This window comes from Nuphar pumila, chromosome 11 (genome assembly GCF_984573655.1).
Source record: "Nuphar pumila chromosome 11, dmNupPumi1.hap1.1, whole genome shotgun sequence".
In the NCBI taxonomy this organism is placed as follows: Eukaryota; Viridiplantae; Streptophyta; class Magnoliopsida; order Nymphaeales; family Nymphaeaceae; genus Nuphar; species Nuphar pumila.
In genome coordinates, this window is record NC_143259.1 from 20,810,048 (window position 1) to 20,831,821 (window position 21,774).

General features: G+C 35.9%; 1 protein-coding gene across 1 annotated transcript in view; it reads right to left on the bottom strand.

The window, feature by feature from the left end:
* The window catches only part of SRS2 (P-loop containing nucleoside triphosphate hydrolases superfamily protein), a 148,925-nt gene extending 135,857 nt beyond the window's left edge, over positions 1 to 13,068 (bottom strand). Inside the window, exons 1-9 of the mRNA XM_089981464.1 lie at positions 12,616 to 13,068; positions 9,656 to 10,586; positions 9,457 to 9,498; positions 9,208 to 9,371; positions 1,769 to 1,973; positions 720 to 776; positions 510 to 615; positions 297 to 430; positions 83 to 157 (exon numbers count right to left, since the gene is read on the bottom strand). Coding sequence (XP_089837590.1) covers positions 83 to 157; positions 297 to 430; positions 510 to 615; positions 720 to 776; positions 1,769 to 1,973; positions 9,208 to 9,371; positions 9,457 to 9,498; positions 9,656 to 10,586; positions 12,616 to 12,863 — 1,962 coding nt within the window. The 5' untranslated portion in view covers positions 12,864 to 13,068. The remainder of the gene's footprint in view (positions 1 to 82; positions 158 to 296; positions 431 to 509; positions 616 to 719; positions 777 to 1,768; positions 1,974 to 9,207; positions 9,372 to 9,456; positions 9,499 to 9,655; positions 10,587 to 12,615) is intronic.
* Positions 13,069 to 21,774: the final 8,706 nt, after the last annotated feature.

The following is a 21,774-nucleotide window of genomic DNA, read 5'->3' on the forward strand; positions in this document are numbered from 1 at the left end:
CAAATAGAAGCGCATAGCAAAAAACTGCTTTCTCGATAAGCACACAAGTCAAGGCAAACCTTAAAGGGGAATGGCTTCTTACCTCTTTGTAAATAGGGAAGTCCTTGCGGAACGAATCAAATCCAGAAACATCTGCTCCATTAAAGCTGAAAATAGACTGCAAAGGCAACATACACCAGTTTCAAGGTTCTGGAAAAGGAAACCAAAATAAGTCATGCTTAAATCATCTTTGAAGCTACGTCAATTCAATCCTTTAAATGTTGCATCAGATGAAACAACCAAGAAAGATCATAGACCTGATCTTCATCACCAACCACAGTGACAAGGTTATGAGAAGCAAGAACTCGCAGAAGGCGGTATTGCAAAGCACTTGTGTCCTGAAACTCATCAACCACTATAGCCTTCCATGAATCTTGGCATTGCTTATGAACTGCACATAAGAATGTTCAGCATAAAGTCAAGTTTGACTCCACGGTTTGCATATTAAATAGATTATTATAAATGAGTACCTTCAGGAAAGTCAGTCAGTAACTTTAAAGATGAGCTGATGAAGTCATAGTAATCCAGAGCATTGCATGATTTTAAAATGCCATTGTAATGCTCAAGAATTTTGGCCTGGTTTGGAACTTAAGTCAGGCCTACAAGAATATTCTAACTTCTATGTCATAATTGAGAAATAAAAGGGGACATCTTTAATATAACAGAAAATACCAACTCACCCCTATCTCAAAACCCATCTTCTGGTAATCTTCAACAGTCCTCCCAGAAGCTTTAGCCTAAACAATTGTTAGTTTGAGAGAAACAAAGAATCAATACTCAAGCAAAAATAGCAAATTGCTAACATAAATCATAGCATTACATCATCAAAGTTTAATATTTTTTGCACCAATTAAATAAATAAAGAATAGTGCGCCATAGTATGGCAAAAAAGTATATGTGTGGGGTTTCCTTTAAAATTTCTGTTTTGGTTATGTTAATACACATGAAGGTAGGTTGCATGTCATGTGACCTCTTTTAAAGCCTGACTTTGAGGATCCCAATTGCTTTTACTGTTAGCAGTGCAGCACTTATTTCCACTGTTGATACAAAAAATGTAAGACTCAAGTATATCAAGGTGGTCCACAATAAACTCAAAATGGTATATCATGTGGATTAACAACGTTTTACATACTAGATTGCCAAATAAATTACATTATTTTGTAGACCTTATGTATCATATATAACATGTATACACCAAAAAATGGTGCATATGGAAATTATCTTGTGTTCATGATTTCAGACCAATCAGGTAATCTATATAAATACATTTTCAAACACCAGATTGCATTCATACTCCTTGCTGGAGAAAAATACCTTAAGAGCACTATAAATTGGCTTTTGCATTAGCAGAAAGCTCTGATCAGTTATTTTGCCCACAGCATTTAAGTACAACACAACCAGATCAAGATTCTAAGAGCAATTCTAAGAGTAAGAGCATGTCGCTTCACATGGTACAATGTTTGCATCTTCTTTACATTTTTCAATAGATTGATAGAGTTTAAACTGTTTTTTATTAAGGAACAGTAAAAGCAATGTAAAATCTATAACCAAAGAAGTAGGTTGCTTATGAACACAAACAATTATCACACGAGTTTTTGCCAATAAGACATGAACAATGTCATGTCTTCTTTCGCAACATTCATAAGTAGAAAACTAATATACTCTACATGTTACACATACGACACACAGTCATCGTATGTGTTGACAGGACAACGTCACATGAACTCACCATCACTACAAACTTCTGCCACTTCTTTGAGTTGTCTTTAAAGGATATTGCAGAAAAGTTTTTACCAGTAGAATCTCCCCCAAGATTTTGATCCTTACAATTTTCTTCAGTCCTCCTACTCATCTCTGTTAGCCGCACAGCCTCAATTACAGCTCGCCTTTGCTGCCCCGTTCCATAGATTAGGAAATCAGGTGTGCGTTCCAACCTTAAACATGTCAAGAATATCACACAAAGTACATAATCAATATAAAAAATAGCAAGTTAACAGGCAACTGTGAAAAAAAAAAGATGATAACACATCAAAGGAAAACAGAAAAAAGGAGGATCAATCAAAATGTTGATGGCACACTAACATTAAGTGCAGAAGTAACAATTCGAATTCTAGAAAATCCACAATGGACATATGATGAATAACACAACCAGGGTAAATAGTATTGGGAAATGGGTCGACCATCCCATCAACTGGACAAGGGGGTGCAAGCCCAATCCAGGCTAGACCATGCCCCGCCCATTAGGCCCATGAGCCTAAACCGGCCTGCTACAGAATTGAAGTCCCCTCACATGTACTGCTAATGAAGGGAGCACCTACCCCTGATATCAGCTAGCTCTCACCAAAAATTGCTCTTCCTAGAGGTCACCTGCCCATACATTAATATACTTAGCAATGGCTGGTTCTGGAAACCTTTTTGAAAGACAATGGACTGTGTCACATAGATGTGTATGTATGCATGTGTGTGTATATATATATATATAGAGAGAGAGAGAGAGAAAGTGATGCAAACATGCTAAACGGATTGTCCAGGCCTTTTTCATTTTATTTTTAAATTCCTACAGTACAGATGTAATCTATGAAATTGATTTTATAGTGATCAGCTCTTGGAGTGTTTGATTCTTACATATGGGTGGGCTTTTATAAGGTTCAAAAAAATCAACGGCCCAAAATCTTTGTAAATATTTTAGGCTCAAAATATCATTTTTTTTCATCAAAAACACATGATCTAGGTGTCGATTCCTAGTAAATCGACCATGTCAAACACATTTATGGGGTCAGAATCACAAAAAAAGAACCGGAGAAAGAGGATGGATGTCACATAAATGCAAGTGCCAGTGCAGATGCAGTGACACAGCACTTTCAAAAAACCAGGGTCTGGTGTATGTATGTACGTACGTATGTATGTATGCATGTGTGTATATAGAGTGACGCAAACATGCTAAATGGGTTGTTCGGGCCTCTTTCATTTTATTTTTAAATTCTGACAGCATAGGTGTGATCTATATACTTCATTCTTGGGGCGTTTGAATCTGAACATGGGTGGGTTTTTATAAGGTTCGATAAATCAATGGTCCAAAATCTTTGTAAATATGTTAGGATCAAATTATCATTTTATTCATCGAAAACACAAGATCCAAGGTTCGATTCCTAGTAAATCGATCATGTCAAACACAGTATGGGGTCGGACTCGCGAAAAAAGAACAGAAGCTGGAAAACCCAGTCTCTCTCTCTCTCTCTCTCTCTCTCTCTCTCTCTCTCTCTCTCTCTCTCTCTCTATATATATATATATATATATATAGTAATGATAAGGCACTCCCGGACCACCTACTCCGACCTAATAGAAGCTTCAAATTTTCAAAATTTGAGTGTTTTTCCGTTGATCAGACCCTATAGATATTATTTACAATCATTATTTAGTGGAAAACAAATTTTGGATCATGTGATTATGGCATACATGTAGGTTTTTTAAGATCTTCAAAAACCAATGGCTCACAATGTACCAAAATTTCATGACTTTAAAAAGCTTATTTTGATGTCAAAAAACATGATCCAAAACATGATTCATATAAAAATAAACTGTGTTAAGTACATCTAGGTCTGATTGAGAAGATGCAACTATGGTTTCTAGTAGGTGGGAGTAGGTGCTCCCAGAGCACCGTACCATTACTCGTATATATAACCTGGACCTATTTTGACCCAGGTGAATCAGACCTGGGCTGCTTTGACCAAAGTCTAAATCAGTTGGGTCAAACCAGACCCAGGTCTGAGTGAAAATAAGACCCAGGCTGCTTTGACCCAGGTTTGAATCAGACCGCGGTTTTCGTTCTTGGGAACAGGTACGATTCAGACCTGGGCCAATTTCACCCTAGGTCTGAGTCAGACCTGAGTTGTCGTAAGACATGGCCTTAGTACGAAAATCCAGGTGATTCAGACATGGTTCATCGTTGACACCTGGCCTTTGAAAGGCCAGGTGTTACGAAATATTTAGAGAGAGAGAAGGAGCTGCAGTTGAGGGCCATGATATTATTGTTACAGGGAACTCAATGAACCATATTGAAGAAACAAAGAGACTATTAAGTCAAAGGTTTAAGATGAAAGACTTAGAGATTTGCGTTATTTCCTTGAAGTCGAGGTAGACAGGAAGGATGGTAACCTGACATTGACACAACATAAATACACACTAGATTTCTTGAAGAAATTTGGTATGCAAGATTGCAAGCCTTTGTCTACACCGAGTGTCTTACATCAAAAGCTCAGTTCACAGGATGGAGATTTGTACCCAGATCCTACAAGACATCGAAGTGTAGTCGGTATGCTTCAATATCTACCTTTACCCGCCCTGACATTGTTTATTTTGTCAATCAAGTGTAGCAGTTGATGCATGAGCCGCGAACAGGGCACATGGATGCAGTCAAGAGAGTGTTGAAGTATTTAAAAGGTACCATTGGAGATGGGTTGGTATATAAGAAAAGTTGGAAAAGATGAGGCATGCATGATGTCACGGTCTACAGTGATGCAGACTAGGCAGAAAATCCTGATGAAAGGAGGTCGGTTTCCAAATATTGCATCTTTCTTGGGGAAAACCTAGTATCCTGGAGCAGTAGAAAACAAAAGGCAGTAGCTAGATCAAGTACTGAGGCTTAATACCGATCAATGGTTGCTGCAACTGCTGAAGCTACTTGGACAAGACATTTGTTGAATGAATTGGAGGGACGGATTTCGAAATCTATCTTATTATGTGATAATCAAAGTGCCATTGAAATATCTTTTAATCATATTTTTCACAATAAGACAAAACATATTGAGATAGATCAGCACTTCATTCGACAGAAGGTTGAAGACAAAGAGATTGAGCCTCATTTCATCCCTACGGAAGACCAGGTGGCAGCTTTATTTACAAAGGGTTTGACGAAAAACAGATTTTGGTTCTTGAAGAACAAGTTGTCCATGGTTCAAGACCATGCACAACTTGAGGGAGGGTATTAAGTGTCGCGTAATGCTGGACCAGTTTGGGTCTGATCCAAATCCAAACTGGGATTGCGCGATTGACGTGCTTACTGGGGCACGGCTGTAATATTGTGCTTTGTTGTAGGACAATTATGTCCATAACCGAATTACCTTGCAACCTAATACATAAATATCATGAATCAGGTCACGTATGCATTAAGAAAATTTGTGAACCTATGCAGCCCCAAACAACTTTGTGTATTCTTCTTCTTCTACCTTTTTCTTCTCTTTTTCTTCTGTTGCAGATTAGGTTTGGTGCAAACTCAAGTTATAACAAAACATACATCCCAAACAAAAATACCTATCTGAGGTTCCGGCTGAACAAGTTGAGCTTGAATAGCCAATGCTTGAGCTCCCTTCTATGGTAATATCAAAAAAGCACATTTTGCAACAACATTACTTAAATACTTTTGCATAAGGAAAGTGTCGGTACGATATGTATCGTATCAATGCCAAAGATTGATACAATACATACTTGTATCTCGGTACGGATGTGTATCACATGTATCGTACGATACGGTGCCTACGAACTTAAAAATGGGCAAAATCATATTTTTATGTTTTTGGGTTTTAAAGAGGTTTTGAGGTCTGAACCCCTCATTAGTATAAAACATATTGGAGACCTTCCCATGCACTCTAGGAGTCGGGAGACCATTTTGGGGGTCGATCTTTGCGCCAGAGAGAGGTTTTTTGTAATTTCGTCAAGATAGCATTTTGACTATTTTTTCACTTAAAGAAGTGGGTTGAAGTAAAAAAGTGCAACTCCACCATTTTTCACTCAAGAAAATGGGTTAAGGTAAAAAAAATATTAAAAGTAAAATTACAAATCTACTGTCCAAAAATTTCTACCTCGGGGGCCGTACACCCTACAACCCGCCAATTTACTATGAAGTTGGATCCGTGAACATTAAAGATTTATGTCAATCTAAAAATTAGGCTTCATACTCCTCTAACAAAGATGTCATCAGATGATCTGGCATGGCAAAGAGGCACTCAAGTAATCAGTGAAAACCGATTGAAAATCAAGTGCAATTATTGCCATAATATTTTTGTATATGTAATATGAAAGTATGAATCTTGTGACATGTTTGTAATTACAAGATATTTAATATTTTGCATTTTTCTTGTGAGATAGTTGATGTTTGATGATGTCTTATGCAACTCATAGAGACATAAATACTTTATATATGATTTTATGGTTGCATTTTATGCATTTCATCATTGTTTCGCGTGTTATGGTTTTTTAGAAATTTTTCTGATTTTTTTAGAATTTTAAAAAAGTCAAAAATTATGTTTTTTTTACGATGCGTATCTTTGAGAGAGGGTGATTGAGTCTAGGTTGAGGAAGGTTGTCATGATATCGGAGCATCAATTTGGTTTTATGCCTGGAAGATCAACTATGGAAGCTATACATCTTCTTAAACAACTTATTGAGAGAAATAGAGAGAAACAAAGATTTGCATATGGTTTTTATTGATTTAGAGAAGGCATACGATAGAGTACCTAGGGACGTTCTCTGGTGGACAATGATGAAGAAAGGTGTTTCTCTCAAGTACATTAGTATAATTAAGGATATGTATGAAGGAGTAGTAACCAATGTCCGTACTTGTGGAGGGGTGACAACCAATTTTCCTATAAAAATTTTACAACAAATAGTTAAATTCAGTAACAAACATATTATTGTAATTATGGATGAGGTGTGTAATTCAATGTAACATGTTGCAAAATTATTAAATTGCACAATATTGAACATACACCAAAACTTGGGGCACACCATCGGATTACTCTATATACATACACACCTGCCCCTGTTTCGTTAGGCCACTGTTAGGAGTTAGGACCCTCCAAAAATTCATAGTTTTTACTTTTTAGATGTTTTATACAAGATCTCAACCGTTAGATGTGTTTATGATTGTTGTTGAAGGGAGAACATGTAATTGATTAAGCAACTTTATGCTCATGTGTATTTTAAAGAGGTAAAAAAATCATCGGTTGATTAAGTACTAAAATTTCATGATAAGCTTTACACACTTTTTACATCAAATCAATTTGAAACAAAGTTTGTTTCTCAATAAATAAGTATTCATAAACACATCTAATGGTTCAAATTGAGTATAAAACACCTAAAACTTTGATATTTTGATGGTCTTAATGGTGATTTAAAGAAAAAGGGGATAGGATCAACCCGTTATATATATATATATATATATGGGTTAATCTAACATTAAACTAGTTGTGTTTAACATTAGATAGATTCAACCTTACTAAAATGACTAAAAACATTAAAAGAATGGTACTTTTGAAAATGCATGCCTACTTTTATGGTCATTATAGGTCTTTTGAACTTGGAGAGAATTGAAAAGTCAAACACCTTTTCCAAAAAAAATAACTTTATGAATATATCAGTGTTGTTAAAAGACGCCTTGAGGCGAGGCCTTCTGCGCCTCAAGGCGCCAGCCTGAGGCGTGAACAAAGTATTATATTTTTCAGAAGAAGAGCTTTTCAGTTATATAATTAGTTTTCAGATATTTTTCAGTTATAGAATTAGTTTAAGAAGAAGTTATATTATATTTTTCAAAAGAAGAAGTTTTTCAATTATATAATTAGTTTTCAGATATTTTTTTTATATAATCAGTTTCTTAGTTACTTTTATATGTTAATATCATATTTTTTAGTATTTATTTGAGATTTTGGAAGAAGTTATATAATTAGTTTTTTGATATTTTTCACTTATACAATTAGTTTTCAGATATTTTTTAGTTATATAATTAGTTTATATAATTGGTTTTCAGATATTTTTCATTATATAATCCGTTTCTTAGTTACTTTTATATGTTAATCTCATATTTTTTAGTATTTATTTGAGATTTTCTATTTCTTATTAGTTGTTACTTCATCAATAAAGTATTTTTTTATTTATTTGTATTTTTAGATATTTTTTTAAGTTTTCAAAAAAAAGAATTAGGCTTACGCTTTACGCTTTACGCTTTACGCCTTGAGGCTTACACCTCGCCTCAGTTTTTGGTGGAGCGTCTCGCTATGCCTCAATGCTTTTCACAACACTGGAATATATCAAAGTTACATTTTTTATCTCAAAAAGTAATAATGTATTTTTTTAAATGCCATCTTTTAAGGGGTATTTTAGTTATTTTAATAAGCTTTAATCCATCTAATGTTAAACTTAAAAGAATGGCATTTTTTAAAATGCATGCTTGCATTTATGGGCATTATAGGTCTTTTGAACTTGGAGAGAATTTAAAAGTCAGACACCTTTTCCAAAAAAAAAATTATAAATATGTCAAAGTTACATTTTTTACCTCATAAAGTAATAATGTATTTTTTTAAATGCCTTCTTTTTAAGGGTATTTTAGTCATTTTAATAAGGTTGAATCCATCTAATGTTAAACACAAGTAGTTTAACGTTAGACTAACCCTATATATAGATACATAGATAACTGAAAAAACAGATTTTATATATATATATATATGTGTGTGTGTGTGTGTCAAAAACATATGCATAGATATAAACAACAAAAATAAAAAAGATAAAAAGGGAGAAAAAAAAAAGGAAAAAACAAGAAGAAAGTGTAGGGGCGAGATGAAGCAGAAAAAAAGAAAAGGGGAAAAAGGAAGAAGAGGAAGACAAAGAAAAAGAGTAGCCGGAGTGGTGAAAATTGAAGGAAAAAATGAGAACGTAAAAAAGAAAGCAAAAGAAGAAGAAGAAAATAAGAGAACGAAAAAAGAAAGCCTTTGGGGCAGGAGGAAGAAGAAAAAGAAAAAAATGGAGACAAAAAAATAAAAATAAAAATGACAACCATATCCTTGGGGCATAGGCGGGGATAGCCTAGGCAACCTAGATCCAAAATCAGGGCCCTACCGCCTAGACTCATAAACTTTAGGCAGTGGCCCTGTGCCTAGCTCGCCTAGGCAAAGCCTAGGTGCAACTTTTGACAACTAAGATCATCATTCTCAAATTCAGGGTATTATCATTATATCATATCATCAACCAACATGCTTTCAACATTGGGGAATGTGTCAAGTAGAACCTTCTGAAAATCACAAAGCAAAAACAGCATTGCCTTGGCACATGCAAGGCACGTGTAAGTCTGTCATAAAAAGAGCATTTACAGTTCGAAAAATAAAAGCAGAATGAACTTACTTCTCAGGATGTGAACGGCAAAGCTGCAAGCAAAATGAGTGGAAAGTGCAGATCATGAGTTCTTTAGCAATAGCTTTTCCTACTAATGTTCCTATTCTATCCCTCATTTCAGAAGCAGCTGTTGTTGTAAAAGTCATTGCCAGGATTTGGGATGGAGCAATTCCCTGTAGATGAATATAACAAAAGAAGTATATAGATCAGCATCTCAAAACTACAAGGTTTCAGACATGAGGACAATGTGCTGCTTACCTCCCTTAAAAGCATCAATACACGACCAACTATTGTTGAGGTCTACAATGCCAAAGCAAAAAAACCATAAGAATTGTGGTATAGCATAAGATAATAGATAACCAGAGGAGTCAAGTAAGGCTCTAAACGACAATCAAACTGGTTAAAACTCATTTACATAAGTACCCATGCAAGTTCCATCAGAGGAAAAAACTCAAACCTTTCCACTCCCTGGACCTGCAACAATCAGTAAAGGGACTGTAATGTCACTAGTAACAGCCTCCCTTTGCAGGTCATTTAGTGATTTCAAATATTTAGAAAATGAATCATCTTTCAGATAATTGTGATTAACCATGAAGCTTGGCTCTTCTACACATCTATCAGAAGGAACATCTGAGGCCAGAATATGATCACAAACAGAGTTGGCTACTGAATCCACAATACCAATGTTGCCAGCAGCTTGTCCAGTACCATTTTCACCAAGCTCACATACTATAATGTAAGGCTCTTCTTGTGTCAAGACAGGGACATGCTCCTTAAGACACTCAGAATTAAAATCACATGCTACAGGTTTGGGTTTTTTTTCTGCTAAAACCTTAAGAGACACAATTGGATTTGTGTCTTGTAGGAGCAAATGTGTCTCGGTACTGATGTCACTCGTATCTTCGCCACCATAATCGTTCAAATTATGTGGCTCAAAGGTGGTAGGATAAGGATACTTGGACTGCCCAAAGCAACCATCTGGTATACCCGTGTTTTTTCCAGTTCCTTCAAAATGTTTCAGTTCAAGAATTGTATCAATTTCTTGCAAAAATGAGTCATCAAATTCTTCAACTAGTGAATTCAGAGGAGACTTGTCATTATCGTGATCATCTGAAGTGTGTTTTGAATGAAAACAAAATGATGGAGAATCATCAGTTTGGACTGGCCCTGGAACTTCATCGAAATCCTTTATCTTCTCAATCCCAACCTTCATTGAGGACTTGTTGCAGGGAATGAACCATGTTCTTAGTTGGGATGTTTCACGGTCAGAAACCAATGACAATCCTGGACTTGACAATGTTGGCTCACATGCGTTTGAATTTATCTCTCGAAAAGGAACTCTGGCGATTTCATGGAGCTTTTTAATCATGCCGTTCCTGCATCTGCTACTGAGCAAAATCACTGAATTTAGATATGAAATCACAACGCATAACATTCAGATCAAACAAACAATAATATACAAACAGCACCAACTTTTGTGTTTATAATAATTTAACTGAGAAGGATAACAGGAACATATCCATGCACATTCAGAAGTAATCTGACACATGGAGATGTTAAAAGTATATATATATATCTTTTTTATGCAATAAGCAATACCCATTAAGGGTATTTTCATCATTTCACCACATGTAATTAGTTGTGTTCATTAGGGGCACTTTAGGTTTTTATTCATTTTGTATTTTACCCATTTTATTAAGGGCATTATAGACCTTATAATGCTCTGAAAATAGAGCTGTTGGGGAGCACTCCCAATGGCTCTAGATAGCCTTCTTTTGTATATAAATAGAGGTGAACCCCCTCTTGTATTTTAAGCTTGTTTTCAAGTATTCTCTCACTAAGATCCTTATATTTTTTATGTTGTTTCTCTTGCCCATAAGTGGCACTGTGTTCATGATTGTAACTTGACCCATAAGTGGTCTCCATTTGTGTATGTTGTCCTTGCCCATAAGAGACACATGTTTGTATTGTTTACATTCCATTACAGGAGCAACCACCGGGGGAACATATAATTTTTAAAATAAATAATTCCGACATAAGAAAACCATCATGTTACATGGCACTGTATTTCATTAAAGACGGTTAAACTCAAGTACATTGTTGTTTCATTTATACATGAGGAGAAAGGTACAGGAATTAAAGCAACCAGTACGGAAACACAGAAACAAATAGAAACTGCTTGAGACAGCGAATGGCAGAAAAACCTATACAATTCTTTCAAAGTCTCAGTAAGAAATGCAACATCATAGTTTGAATCTTCTGATGTGATATTGCAGTTATTACACCTGATCACAACTAAAACATCATTCTTCTCACACAACCAACACAAAAGAAGCTTCCTTTACTCTTGCGCCCAAGGCTCTTGCAGAACTTAGTTTCTCTTCCAGAGAATAAAAAGGAAAATCAATGAGAGGGAGAGAGTGCAGTAAAAATATATGAGCGCACTGCTATATAGTTTTCAGGCAAATAGGTAACATTGTGATGTTTTATCTTTTCTGATTTGTTGAATATATAGTGCTGTTTTTTTAATAAAGGATATTGAACATACAGCGATAGTATTGCAAATTTGCAATATATTCAACATGCAGTAATTTCCGTGAATGCACTACCAACTTGTTTTCAGGGTTTGTTAAGAGAACGGCAGAAACGTATTCCATATGATGTATCCCCATTTAGTTCTTTGCACGGAGCTTTTCTCCTCCTTCACCCGCCTTAATTATAAGAATCAATCTCCTTCCCCTAACCCAACAGAATAGCAGTTTGATTGGAATTCCGATCAAGGTGAATTGAATCATATCTTCTCCTCTGTTGAGGTAACTTTTCTTCCCATCTACATTAATAGCTATTCATGCGTGTGCGTGTATGTGCGTGTCTCCAACACCAAATACCAGGACAGATCTTCACTCTGCCATCCCCTGCGCTAAACTATTCTTCTTAGTTGATCCAAACTAGGTGGGGGTAGAAACAGAATGCAAAAGAAAAATCATAGAACAACTGATCGTCGACCTTGAACGAAAAAGCAATCCCCAAGACTTCTGCTGCCGTATGCAAAACTCTGGACTGCCTCTCCCTTCCCCCAAAAAAAAAAATACGTCTTCATTGTTTGTAGCGATTCCAAAAACAAAGACATGCATATTACATTCCATGCGCAGAAAACTTATCACTGCGTCCTATCAGAGGCAACATCTAGCTTGATCATCCAAAAAAAACAGAACTCAACCCATAATATGTAGGTTGAAATTATGGTAAATCTTCGAAAGAAATACAACATGAATAACTAATAACTACTGTATACCAATCATAATGCATACAAGTTTTTGCAATTAACGAAACAGGAGATCATGAAAAAGAACAGCGTCGCATGCCCTTCACCTTTTCAGAACAAAGAAACTGATCGCGTCGATAATAGGCAATCACCTGGTTTCGAATTCGGGAGGTTCGCGTGTAAATCCAACATCGGAATCGGAGACGACCCTTTTGGGTTTGGGCGTAACCTGATGAATGGTTGGGCTTGTTGGGGGATGAGGGGGCGGGCCACCCCTCTTGCGAGAAAGAAGGGCTTTGGCTGCCCTGAAGTTCTGGCTGATTCGTGCCCGTTGTTGCTCGCTTATCACCACTTTGCTCGAACGATCGGCCGCTCGGCAGCAGCTCGCTTCCTCCTCCATATCCTACCAATATCGTCAAAAAGGAGAACACCCTTCTGTCATTCGTGAAGAATGAAAGAAAGATGAAGGAGCAAGACAACCGACGGTTCGCTACTTCAGTTCAGCCAAAGGAATTTCAAAATCGGATGGATGGCGCCATGGCGCCGCGCAATGCGGAAACGCAGAACGAAGCTTTGCATGAAGGGCGCCACCCGTGTAAAAGGCCGCTTCGAAACTTCGACGGTTTCCCTCGCGACTCTTTCCTATGAAATGGGGCTTCTTTCTCCATAAAGAGCGAAAAAAAAATGTCTATGACCCATATAACAAATGAAAAAAAAAAAACTTCCCTGTCAAAATATGTTTCCCTACAAAGTGGGGAGTTCATTTCACGGCCTTCCCTACCAGGGGGCTCTCTTTCATAGAAGGTAGGTCTCTTTTAAGCGAAGAGTCAAACAAACATGTTTATGAGCGTCATGCCCAAATAATAAATGCAAAAAACATCTTTCCCATCAAAATGGATTCATACCTCTCCCAGGAATCACTTTCCTTTCAAAATGGCTCTTTAAAAGGAAAGAGGCTCTCCTTAAGTGGGAGTGCAACAACCTAAGGGCATATTTGGAAGTGAAAAAGAGTGAAAGTAGGAAAGAAAAAATACAACTTTTCCAACCGCTCCAAATGAGATAAAAATTTTCAAAATAGAAAATTTTATAAAAAGTATGATTTTTTATAGGAAAAATCCTCTACTTGGGGATCCTCAATTCGCCTTGTTAGGGTACCATCTTCCTTCCATGCCAAATCCATCACCTCAATGCCGAGGAGCCAGCAATCATCTCCCCATAGCTCGATTTTGTTGCGGTTCGGCAGCCTGCATATTCAATTATGTAAATTGAAGGCTTGATTCCAAGGGTTAACTCAAAGGGACAAAGTGCACGCATGGCAGCGGCAATTTAGGGGAACGGTCTCGATCTTAGGTCTGATTGCAACATTCTTACGGGATTGGTGGATGTTCTCTCTCTATGGGGTTGATCCCCCCTTGCATTTTCCTTTATGTTTTCTCATGCTACACAAACAACTAAAACTTTTTCATTTAGAAAAGTTATCATATCAAAACTTCTCGTAGGCAAAAAAAAAAAATCTTGTGAGAAAATTTTCTTGCTTCAAAAAGCGCCCCAAAGGAATGAGGCTTCTCTTGGGTGGGAGTGTAACTACCACCCCTTTAGTATGGACAACAAGATCAAACTATTGGATGATCAGGATTAGGCTTGGGGAACCAGACAGTTTGGGTTAGCTGACCGTCAGGTGCAGCATAACTGGCGCACGGCCCGCACATTAGGCCCAAGGGCATAATCGCATTGCGTTCATCGAAGAGCGTCTCTCGGTACAAACATAATGTGAGTTTGTGTAAAACCTACAAAATTTCAGTAATTATCAAAATAAATAAATGTTAAAATTCTTTAAAATAAATACGATAATATGATATGGATTTGATCCAAATGGACCTTGAATCCAAACAGAATCAAATAGATCCAATATTTGGATAAGGATACGATGAATGGATTTGAATCCTGGATGGACCCGAACCCCGATTGAAATTCAATTGGATCTTAATGGATCCAAATATGGTCGAATCTCAATCAAGATCCGAAAATCTAGTTTGAAAGTTCAGAAGATCTAAAATATATTTTTGATCCAACTCGTATTTGAGATTCGTCGAAAACCAATTCGTATATAAATAAATTAACAAAGACCAATAATTCTATAAGAGGTGAAATGGTGTTATGGCAAGAGGTATTGCCTAGTTATGAGGCAACCCGAGTTTAAGTCTCATTAACCACATACATGGATTTTAGCAAGAGGACGTGACTTTTTGGTCAAAAACACCTAACGTCTATAAAGACTTAAGTAAATTAAGTAAGATATGTATTGCAATGAAATAAAAATAGTGCATTGGTGGGGTTCATTGCTTCTTTGGAATGAGGACTCATGTTTAAATCTCCCTGCGCACGAGTTTTTTTTTGCCAAAGAAACTCAATTCGTTTTGCTTTAAAATGTTGTAACTCCTCATTTATTTTGAAATTAATAGAGAAACACGTTTTCAAGGAAAGGAGGTTGGACAAATTTTTAAAAGGGAAAACCCAATACAAATTGATTAGGCAACAAATGAAAAGTTAGAAATAAACTCAAGAAAAATGGAATTGAAAAAAAAAAAGACCTTTTTGACCATATCATAAAAGCTAAAGGAAAAGAAGTGGATAAACAAAAAACGTAGGACGACCTAACACAATTTTTTTTTAAAATGGTGGGAGGGGATTACAAGAACCATTGAATGGGGGGTGGGGGGGGGATGTTACACACATAAATGAAACTGAAAAGAAAAGAAAAAAAGGAAAGTAGATACCTACATTTACAAAATCAATAGAGAGGAGCCATCTTCCTCTCTTCACGTTTTTTCCATTCCAACTGATTCCACCGTTTTTCTCTCTTTTCACCTCTGTTACTTCCAAGAAGAACGATGCAAGAGGGCGTGCAAACTGTGTGAGAAGTCGAGCACTCTCAAATTCAGATTTTGCATCTTCAAGTTAAGGTAAGGGGTATAGTATCTTTGTGCATGTGTTCGGTCCCATGTTGCACGAATATGTTGCAACAATTTTCGATTTTTTTGTTGTAGGGCACAATCTCTATATGCTTGTGCTTAGTGTCACAAGGCACATGTATGTGCTGGATCATCTATTTACATATAGGATGATGCATAGAGGTTCAGCCAACAACCTTCACCATGGCTGACGCAAGGTCTCTTGGTACTCCTATAAGTATGCACGTTGTTCAGTGCTAAGCTGCATACAAGTGGTTTATTGCACATAGTTACAAACATATATATATATATATTTTATTTATTTATAATATAACCTTGATTCAAATGATTGACCATTTATATCTACTCTTTGCAAATAGGCTTTTGTATTTCCTTGTTTATAAAGAGTTGTGTTCATGCATAGTGAGTGGTTCATATGGAGAATGTTGAATCGGTGTTGACGAACTGGTGAAGTTAGGCATCACGCTTATTGAATTGGTTATATAGGAAAGAACACTACTTTCTAGTTTGTACAAATACAATGTGATCCTTTTAGGATGCATGTTAATTTCTGTTTATAAAAAAAAAAAACATACAACATGGTTCCAGACACATGCTAAAATTTTATGTAGATCATTGTACGCATGCAACATGTATGCATGATAGATGACATACATGATTTTGGTTTTATTCTTCCTTTATAAGCCCTAAAGTTTTATTAAATATTGTTTTGATTATGCATTGTGCTTGTTGGTTTTTCACCCTATGGTAAACCTCTGGAATTTTTAATTTGAACGGCCATGTTATTATTGGATTCAAAACAAATAAATGGTGGTTACTGATCCTTTTTGTTTGTAGTACGTAACTAAGACTTTCATTTATGAACAACACTGGTTAATTGAGAAAACAAACTTTGATTTCCCAGGTAGATGAAATAGACCCTTTGTACATCACGTTTTACAAAGAATAATAATAATAATAGTAATATATATACATGTGCCATACTCTCATGTTTTGATTTTTTTTGTTCTTGTGACCGGTTATATGTAGATACACGTCTCACCATATGAGATTCAACATTTTGACTATTTGTTAGGATATACATGGGCATCCTTGATGTATACGGTATTCCCTAAAAGAATTTAATAACACCATATGGATCAACCTGAATGATGGTTCTTGGAAATATAAAAAAAAAAACCATCATCCGTCGGTATATCTTTCCATGTAATATGCTGGATTGTTTAATTACCATTTCAAAATTTGTTTTACTCTTGAGTTGTGACATAGAAATGATACTAGTGTGCTGGGTTGTTTTTTTAAACATTGGCACATATTGGTGTGGAAATGGGTAGGGGTCAGCTTGACCTCAGACTCATTTTTTTGGTGCATTTGTGACTGATCGGACCAGATATTTTCGTTGATCTGACCAGCCCCAATTCGGGTTGACCCGAGGAAACTGGCGCTACTGGCATGTTGTTGGCATTACTGGCTTGTTGTTGGCGCTGCGAGCGTGCTGCAGGCTATGCAGAACAATAGGGGTCTGCTATAACCAACAAAGCTTACAAAAAAATAAATAATATAAAACAGAAGCATCGGGACTGCTTCAGCCCCATTGTTCATTTCTTTCGAATGGTAGCGACGACCGCACTCTTACAGGTACAACAAACTTGATCAAATGATTTCAGCTCCTCACCAATCGATGGTGATTGATAGGGTATGCTACACTGTCATCGTGCCTAGTGTGGGCTGCCACAGACCATCGACTTGTCTATTGCTCAATACAGCCCAGCTACAGTCAAAAGATAAAATATATATATGATAAAATATTTTGAGAGACAAAAGGTTTTGTACTGCCTTATAAATGATAAATGTTTGAGTTCATAAAACCTCAATTATATATGTATTCTTGTTCCATTTGTCAATCTAAGCAAAATAGCAATTTGGATGGTTTTGACCGTCATAGTATACGTAGACACACTTTGCAAAAGTTGCACATTTCACCATTTGTTCCCAAAATATAAGGTTATCTCATTCTTGAGTTTGTGAAGTATAGAAAATGACAATTGTACTTGTTACTTTCCTGAAAGTAAAAAATATATCATGTCAGAGATTTAGTAGTATACACATACTCAGAGTAGACAAGAAACCCACTAATGTGCACATACATTGGTTATGGCAAAACTCATTGCAGTGCATATGAAGACAATATTATGTGTTGATGAATGTGGCCAATGAATGAGATATCAATGACGTATTTATGTTGAACATGGTTTTGTAGATGGTTGACACATAAATGTTATGACCCATGTTCAAAGCATGAACTGCATGTTGTTAAATGCATAATTTTGTTATAATGGCACAATTAAGAAAAAACTATAGGGACATGATAGTATAAAATTGAAATTGAGAATGAAGAACCATTGTGGTGCCATAGGGGCACTTATGATGATAATTAATTCACGTATAAACTGAGTTGTAATTGCATGCAAATGTTTTAACATGGTTTGTGTCATTGATCTATGCTTGTTTTGCAAAAAAAATTGCATAATAAAGGACATTTTCTATGCCATGATCATGTGAAAGCTCAAAACCAAGCTTGCAGTCTTGCGGGACCAATGTAGTGCCATACGAGCACTTATGAAAAGTTATACTTTAGACATGCCATATGAGTGCATGGTCAGTGGGGTACGAAACGTACACTTGAGCTCCTAAATGAAACTTTAAAATGCTGTAAGTATAAGTACTCAGCTCAGAGTTGAGCCAAAATTTTGAGAAATTATGGTTGGTGCCTATAGGGCATTTGATGGGTAATATACATACATTGAGATCACCCTGAGTATGGGTTTGGATTTTTAAAATCCCCTGTGGTGCAATGACTTGCACACAAAAACAAACAAGAATGAAAAATATACACACATAACCTAAATATAGGGTTATGGGTATATATGAAAGACGATATATGTTACCGTTTTTTCGAGATACTGAGTATATTTGAAAACGGTATATGCTACTGGTTTCTCAGGGCTCTGGGTACACTTGAATGCCTGTGTATGTTACCGAACCCATGGTCTACCTTTGAGAGGGTAGATGGTACAAGCTCTGTGGGACAATTTTGTTTTGTGAGAGCGAGGCGTCTCACCTGATCCCCAGTCCTTGGAGTTAGGGAGGTCGGATTACCAATACGTTCTAGGTAGTGGATCCAAGTCTTATGCAGAAGTTACAGGGTGCATCTTAATTCTAGTTCTAGCCAATAGGGAGTACTCTATCACTCGTGAACCGTCCTTTTTGGATATCCGTACGACTAATCATACAGGGTATTAATTTAAAAAGCATAATAGACCCTCGTGTGGTACTCAGCGGGTAATTAACAAGAGAAAATATAAATTTAGTATACTTCTAAAAGTTTTCAAGTATTTGCACAATGCTTGATGTTGCATTTGGTAGAGTATGATTGTGATTCACTCATGTGATACGTAGCTGAGACATGTTTTTCCTTTACATTCAAAATATGATAACCTAAATGTGATTCATTCATATGACATGTAGTTCATTGATGTCTTTATTTTATGTAATAAATCATGAAATGCTTGTATTTACTAAATGGTACATTCAGGACTTGTTTAAATGTTTGTCATTTTCTATATCAATCCGTTGCACATATACTTGTACTCATGACACTTAGCACATTCATATAGATATTATGCTTCTTACTCAGATGGAGTAGTCTGACCCTTTCCGAATTAATATTTTTAGGAAACAGTTAAAGATGAGCAATTGTGGTCGTCGTTGCGGACAGTGCCATGAGACCATATCTTCTTTAGATGTCCTGTGGAACTCTAACTCTAATGAATTCATTAAGTTGTAATTTATGACTTGTAAAATTCCAAAACAAGAGTTTAATTTGCCTAATGTTATTGAGTTTGTGCTATCACTTGTAACCCGCCCCAATAAATTGACTGAGGAATTAATAAAATAATTTCGCTATTGTTTTAGAAAAAAAAATTATTCCCAAAATTTGGAGTAAAAAATTTTGGGGCGTTACAATTTGTGTTTATATATATAGTTACGATAATATGAGATATGAAATATGAGAACTATAAATATGGGCAATTTCAACACTTTTTTTGCAAATCCAACCATGTGGATGTGCTTGGCATGGTGAATTTGCTAGGAATCAACCACTGGGTCATGTATTCTTTATGAAAAAAATATAATTTTTAAATGCTTGAATATTTGTGAAGATTATGAGCCATCGAGTTTAAAGTCTTAAAGAAATTCTGTTTATGCATCAAAATCAGATGATTCAAGAGCGGGTTCTTATAAAACCAAGCATTTAGATCACATCTCTATAGTTAGATTCAAGATAAAAGAATAAAAAAATCATGAAAATCATGGTTCACACATTTGTTCTCGTATTCTAGTGACTACACACAAAAGGTGTAAGATTGGATGTGCCCACTTTGCCCATGTTTTTTTTAAGCGCTTTTATCTACAGTCCAAGGTTGCCACTAAAAGTTTTTAAAATGCAAAAAAGGTGTGATGTTGCATCCAACTTTATGAGTTCGACATTACACCTCTCATATATATATATATATATATATATATATATATATATATATACACACACATAGGGAACCGTCCAACCAAAGGAAGGTCTAAAATCTAGAACTGACGATGATTGATAGTGTTTCTACTTTAACTATCAAGTTTTCTATCGATCGGAATTTACATATTGAATTTTTATCATTCATTGAATAAGTGGCATGCTTTGGATTGTGTTTTTTTTATACTTAGATCAATTTCTAATTAATGGGTCACAATACTTTGTATTATAAAGTTTTAAATGCACAGTTGCCAATTTTTTACATTTCAAAAATACATGTCCAGATGTCATAAACTCTTCGTATAAAGCATGTTTCTCACTAAATAAATTGAATATAAGAAATATAAGGTCAGATAAGCAAAACACCCATGGGAGAAGGGGAGCCATTCGTTCATCATTGGTTGCAGATTTTGGACCTTTCTCTGATTAGACAACCCCCCTTTCACACACACACACACATATATATATATATATATATATATATATATATATATAGAGAGAGAGAGAGAGAGAGAGAGAGAGAGAGAGAGAGATGTTGGACGAACATCGTGCATGTGTCCAATGTTGTGCTCCTTAAGGATTTTCGTCGAACAATGTTCTTTCGTTGATTTTGCACAAAAAACATGGAATTAATGGCCGCCAATAATGCTTTGGGTAGAAGAAATAGGCTTTAGTGATGGTCATGATCGTCGCTAAAGTATTTTTTCTTAATGTGGGCATGTCTGACCCAACAATGGGAAATTTTCTCATCCACTTATACAAAAAGAGAGGGATAGATGTATTCATTAAATAAGCAACAATAGGAATCCATGGTGACAAGTAATCATTGTGGAGAATTGAGAAAAACATAATAAAATAGGCAAACAAATGAGCAAAAAATCAAGGAATCAAAGATAGAATAATAGTCTAAATGACTATATGTGGTTCCCCAAATTCTTGAAAATAACAAAAACAAGGGTTTCATATAAAAATAGATATAAACCTGAATCCAAATTTCGGATGATTGTGGGGGTTGTTCTTCAACGTCACATGCCTTTCTCTTCTGTTGAATAGGAGTTAGCCTAATCAGGAACCTTCGGTTTTCATTTTTTTAGAGGGTGGTGTCTTAAAAGCTTGTACCTCGTATGCAATCCTATGAAAAAGATAAGCTTGGTGGTGAAAACCACTAAAACTCATGAAAAACATGAGACATGCAAACGTTAGTGTCATCAGACTCTAGAAAAAATACATCAAATAAACAAAATAAAGATTAAAACAAATCAAAACTCATCCCATACTTAGGTAGCCCTTTTTACATTTGACGAGCGCGAAAGCACAAGCGGTACTTTGGCTTGACGAGATTCTAAATGGATGCGAGATTGAGAATCTAAGTCCTAGGCTAGGCTCAATGTGGGCTTGATCTAGGCTAGGTTAGGTGGGCTGGACTAGGTCAGCTAGGCTACATTCTGCAGAAATTTTGGCAGTGTAAGGGTGTGTTAGGGAGACAATGACCATATCTGAAATAGGTGGTGACCCCTATTTGATTTTTTTTTGTGAATCAAGATATATTTTTTGTGTATCTGAGATCCAAAACTAATGGACAGTTTATATTGGATATATTTTTTGTGTATCTGAGATACAAAACCGATGGACAGTTCCTATTAGATAGGTTTTAAATGAAAGGTAGGATTTGTCTAAGAAATGTTGTCTTGGATAAAGCTTAATATATCTGTAAAGGGGATTTGGGAAGGAGGATATTTAAGTTCTAAGTATGG